The sequence below is a fragment of the Pseudochaenichthys georgianus genome, chromosome 6 (assembly GCF_902827115.2).
Source record: "Pseudochaenichthys georgianus chromosome 6, fPseGeo1.2, whole genome shotgun sequence".
Taxonomy (NCBI): Eukaryota; Metazoa; Chordata; class Actinopteri; order Perciformes; family Channichthyidae; genus Pseudochaenichthys; species Pseudochaenichthys georgianus.
The window spans coordinates 16,592,539-16,598,538 of record NC_047508.1 but is presented as its reverse complement, the minus strand read 5'-3'; the positions used below and the strand labels follow the sequence as shown (position 1 = coordinate 16,598,538).

General features: G+C 42.1%; 1 protein-coding gene across 2 annotated transcripts in view; it reads left to right on the top strand.

The window, feature by feature from the left end:
* Positions 1-589: 589 nt before the first annotated feature.
* The window catches only part of LOC117447645 (protein arginine N-methyltransferase 8-B), a 30,039-nt gene continuing 24,628 nt past the window's right edge, over positions 590-6,000 (top strand). Inside the window, exons 1-2 of one of the 2 annotated variants that reach the window (XM_034084428.2) lie at positions 590-1,509; positions 5,455-5,691. In XM_034084428.2, coding sequence (XP_033940319.1) covers positions 1,441-1,509; positions 5,455-5,691 — 306 coding nt within the window. In that variant the 5' untranslated portion in view covers positions 590-1,440. Of the gene's footprint in view, positions 1,510-5,451; positions 5,692-6,000 lie in introns of both variants that reach the window. The other variant, XM_034084427.2, reaches the window with a different exon arrangement.

Here is a 6,000-nt window from a genome sequence, read left to right as displayed (position 1 = left end):
TGTTCTCTTTTATATGTGTGTGTTATGTGTTATGTGTAACGTTGCTGCCTTCTTGGCCAGGTCAGCATTGAAAATGAGATTGTATCTCAATGCTTTTATCTTGTTAAATAAAGGTTAAATACAATTTTAAAAAGATTCCAATCACTTAGACTCGTATTGCACTATTTCACAATTTTTTCTGTGTATCTGTTTGTGTTGCACTGTTGGAGGACCATCTTTTAAATAACGTTAACTAAAGGGAACAATCTATTTGACACAGCTGAAGCTCTGGCCTTCCTAACTAATTTAATAAAAATCACAGTTGTATTACACACAATGCACTGTTTTTTGAGAACAAACTAATTATTATGAATACAAATAAAATAAAAGAAGCCTCCCGTGAATTACTACAAGCTATAAAGTAGATTTTAAAAACGTTTTATAGAATAAAAGCTCACTGCGGGACGTTGTAGAAATGCGTGTGTGCACCACGACAAAAGAGCCTCATTCACTTTATATTGGGTTGTTTGCGTGGTGCCGACACGTACATGTAGCAGAATGCGTGACTCCACCACGCAATGCGGTGTTAAGGAGTCGTGGTGGAGTCACGCATTCTGGTGAGATCAGGTTGTCCCTGGAGCATGTGAAGCAGTAGGAAGTGCAGCCAGCTGTGACCCTGAGACAGGAGTGGTCCCTTCCTCACACCATGTCTCTCTGTGTGTTTTGTATGTGTGCAACCTGAGCACAGAAAGCATCCTCGCTATTTCAACAGGGGAGTCATCCAAACTCCTGGGCAGGAAGCGTTTAGCACTTTGAGAGGATGGAGAGCGGGATAAGTGGAGCAGAAGAGCTGGATTCCTGAGAGGAGATCCATTCAAAACGAAAATCAGGGGGGGCTGACCATTACGGGTGGCATCATGTGGTAGCTGATAAATTCGTGGGCACGTGTTACGAGTCGCCAGATTTCTGTGCATGCACTCAGCGGCAAGCCGCTCTGTGAGGCAGCAGCGGGCGGTGTACTACTTATGGAATCAATGTTGCGGAGGAGAAATCAATCCAACTGGGGCTAAAACACTGTTTTCAAGACAATCTGCCGTTTGGTGCTGCATTCGGGGACTCCTGACAGCGCTGGTCGGGTCATGGCGAAAGGACATTCATACTAATCATTTTCCAGCTGATGCCAAGGATGCCTTTTCCTCGTATGCTCTGCAGGAAAGCGCCCCAGTGGACTCCAAACTTTAGTGCGATGGAATCAACTCTTAATCGCAACAGTGGCTGCAATGCTTTTGGGACCTCGTTTAGTTTTGTGTCTTTTCCGAGTCTTACAATTTCTAAAGAACACTGCAGTGTGGTATGTGAATGATAGTTATTATAAATTAATAAAGAAGAGATTTGTTGAGGCGAACTCTCTCGGCTCATCCTCTTTACTTTTATCTTGTGAACATTTTTGTGCCGGCTCCTATGGGAATTAAGCACTCGTCCCGCTGTATGCTCCTCAGGAGAAAAATGGCGGAGTCTGAGAGCATTGAGGTAAGTGTGAGAAACACCTTTGATTTTCAGAGGAAACACGAAGTGCTCGTTCAGAGCCCTAGACGTGTCATGCATTATATTAAGCCATTTAGCAGAAGTTGCACCACGGACAAAATGCAGATACTGACAGGGAGATTGCAGTCTGAGGGATGTGATAGGTTACACCCCTGCATTCATTTAATATTCATTTTGTGCAGTGAGTGTTTCCAACATCGAGCACATTTGGTTTCACTTTAAATTATAGTAGGCTACATCGATCAAATTGTTCCAAGGAAAATCTTATTTTACAACAACTTGCCCAGTCAGATAGTGTTCAGCGTCGTACAACATCTATAGGCTATATTGTGTCATCTATTTGCGTAAAAACACCCCGTTTTAATAAGGAATATGCTGCGAGCATGGTGATGTTTAACGGGACAGAATGTGCTGCTGCTTCAGACAACTTGCGCTGTCCAAGGCACTGCAGCACCTTGCAGAGGAAAAGGAGAGCGCGATGTGAGGAGCAGTTTGTGGAGAAAAGTACGGTGAGCTAAAGACGTATTGGTTCAGCAGCCTACGAGTCCACATTATTGGTTCCACGTAACACTCCTAAAGGGATCCAAACGGGGATAGTTCGGTACATTTAGATAGAAATCGACGGATTCTAACTGGACTAATCGATAACTCAAAAACAAAGACATCCTAAAAATCACAAACGATGTCTCTTAACGACCGTTTAAAGTAGTAACAAAACTAAACAATTGTTATCAAAATAAGTCAATTTGCACCGTCATCCGAGCTGTGCAACATAAAGCCCAACCTGCAGCCAGGAGAGACGAGTGTGCAGGGACCGTCTACAAAGTGTAGGCTGAGTCTATCTCTCTCGCGGCCACTGAGCCACAGTTCCTTCCAATTGTAAAATTAAAATGTCCCTCAACTGTGATGAAAGGCGGCTCTGCGTCACTGCAACGCTTCTATATAAATGTTGTTGTGTCCACGGAATACAAGTTTACCAAGATGTAAGATTCAAAGCTCCCTGAATGGGTCCTTTGATCAAAAATGGATGTGGGCCTCCCCTTTGTGAAATAACTTTGAAGCACTACACTGGTATTACATATTTTAGACAACATTTTTAAAGGCACATTTCTTCCAAACAAGTGTTTCAATATAACCATATGGGGCCATTAATGTGGGAAGTTATTTTGGTATATATGACAGGGAAGTTTTTGAAAACATGTTCTAATTTGTATTATTGCACTTTGTAGACAGTCTCTGCGCACTTCTCTTTCCTCCTGCTGCAGGTTGATACCAATGCTTAGCGTGTATTGGCTTGTTTTGACAAAAATTAGGTTGTAGCCCATTGTCTACATTACTACAATTGTTAAGAGACGTGGTATGTGTTTTAACAACCATTTGTTTATGAAATATTGATTTGTTAATTTCAAATCCGATAATTTCTAACCTCACCAATCTAACAGGGATTCATTTGATGCAGGGAATAGTTCAAGTCAATCAATTGCCCCACCTTCCAAATGTACATTATACACCTTTGATTTAAATAATAATCTACTGCGTTTTTTGTATTTATTTATTTTTTAATTCAAAGCAGGACAACATGAGCCCAATATTTGATTGAGTGCAGTGCCACATCGGTATTCACAATGCAACTAAGCAGTGCTGATAAGTCATGCATTAAAGATTCACCCTGAGAAGCCTCATGTTGCAACATAGCTCATAAAAAGGAAAAGTTACTCCAAAGCAAGTTTATTCCTAGTAGAAGCAATCGCAAAACTCTTATTTTATCGATGAAGGCAGCAGGAACTGCATTCATTTTGCTTCTCTGTGTTGTTTTTGGAAAGTTAGATTTTTCAGAGGCACCTAAGTGCCATAATGGCAGAAGACCAAAGTGATTCTCTTTCCTCATGATACTGATTTCCCTCAACCTTATGGCAGGAAAAAGCTTTTCCTGTATCTGATACCTTTTTCCGGATATGAATTCCATTGAATTCCATTGAGTTTTACTGCATTATCCTCCTACTGAGATTTTAATAGCGGTGTAACACAAATGTACAGAAGTGCCTGCGTGTCCCCACATAAGTGCCAAGTCAGTCCTTCTCTTACAACAATCCTATCCTCCATGAAGGCCCGAGGATCAAGTCTGAAATACAACCCTAAATGTGTTTATCTGTCTGGGGGCGTGGGGTCAGAGTCAAGTTTGTATGGCACTCTCTCCTTCCTCTGTCAGGGGGCATCTCACTTACACTCACTGCAGCTGCTCCATTCTGACCGCACTGCACCCCCTGTCAACTTTAATCTCTGCGCTAAATGACGATTTCCCTGATTTGCAACTTTGAAAGGTATCCCACAATTCTGTATTAAACTTGCCAGCTTTAATCGCCGCCTCTGTGGCCCGCCTTGTAATTAGTGACTCTGTTCATCAAATCCTTATTTTTTTGCTTTCGCTAGTGTAATTTATTTGTAGAAGATGCCAATATTTCAGTTGCAGTGGAAGGCGTGAAAGAACTGAGCTTCAAGGTGAATGACTAGATAAAGTATAATATATGGTTGCTGACAGGTGCCAGCACATTACAACGGCCCAAAACATTTCCATTAGGAGAAGAACGCTGAAGTTACAAAAACGATGCAATAAAAACAACTGTGCAAAAACACATGCAAATGAACATCTTCACTACCTTGAAAACACATGCAGCATTTGGAAAACATTCACCAACTAAACACAACTCTGCAAGAAGCTAACAAACACAATGAAACAGGGACACTAAAAAGTGAAGTTGCAGTTAAAGCTCCTTGATTATTTAAATTATAACCACGTCTCTAGAACATTAGCCTCAGAAATAGTAGGTTAATATGCTGCGCATCACTGAAGTGCACCCTCTTCAGATCAACATCATGGCTTTAAGGATTAGGAGAAGTTGGTATTTTCCTTTTTAATAAGGGAAATGCAAGAAGTTTTTTTAAAAGTAAAGACACCTTAATGGTAATATAATTTGTATAACTTCAAATCCTTTAAAGCCAAGGAGAAGGCAGCAGTGCAATTATCATTACTTTAGGGATGGAGAGGGGAGTAATGGAAAATACTTTGTTCCGAAAGCGAAATAACTATTTCATATGCAACTTTTTTGCTTTCAGGAGATGAACATTAAATATGGTGATAACTAAAGCCTCCCTCCCATACACCTATTTTCATCCACGGCGCAATAATTTATCATTTATTATTAGAAGGCTGAAAGTTGGAACGAGAACAAACAAAACAATCGGCTTATTGGCACATAACAGAGCAACTGGGAGTCTGTTTCTCCACCTCCCTCGCATTATGTCTTACTCCCAAACTAACACACACACACACACACACACACACACACACACACACACACACACACACACACACACACACACACACACACACACACACACACACACACACACACACACACACACACACACACACACACACACACACACACACACACACACACACACACACACACACACACACACACACACACACACACACACACACACACACCACACACACACACACACACACACACACACACACACCCTGTGGTTAGACCTTTCCAGCTGGCCTGAGAGGCGATAATCAGCGCATTATGGGTGGACCGTCTGTGCAGAGCAGAGCTTTCTTACCATCCCTCCTGCCTTCTGTTCACAGACTTCGTGTCAGTATCAAAGTATTCTCCAGACTCAATGAACTCTCTGGACTCTGTGAAACCACAAGACGGATTCTTGTATCAGTAGACTGACAGTTGATCTAAGCAGGAAATAGCATATGAAATGGATAAAGATTAGGGCATGAATGCAAATCGCACCGTGATGTTACATCCTCGTTTCGTGTCTTACTTGTAAAGTGATTTGAATAACAAGACCCTAGAGTTCTTGGCCTCAATGAACAATTGTTCCTCTCTTTCTCTCTGTTTCTAGCAGCCACTGCCGCAGCCACGGCCGATCCGCATAATTCAGTCCCAGTCGGCGCAGCCCACCTCATTGCCCAAGCCGGTGCCTTCCATCCAGCATGCCTCACGGCCTCCTCTGCCGACACCGCATGTGGCCAGCCTGGCCGCCCCTCCTGGGCGGGGGAAGATTTCCAAGTTCCTTAGCCCAGAGGAGATGACCTCACGAGACTACTACTTTGACTCTTACGCCCACTTTGGTATACATGAGGTATGTCATATTGCAGTGAGAATCACACTTCTGTCTTGTTTCTTTCTGTTTCTTGTCAGGGTTTATTTTATAGTTTGTAACATGAAGGAGCGGACTTTTTTCATCAAATAGTGTCAGCAACTAAAGTCCAGAATGAACTGCACTTACAATAATTGCTATGTGCACATAACTCAGTGGTGGCCGGCCCATAGGGGCGCTAGGGGCGCCGCCCCCCCCTCTTCCCACATGTTTAATTGTCATTAAAAAAAAAAAAAAAAAAAAATTATTTGTATTGTTAATGAACAAGGTAAATATTATATAGTTGGTATC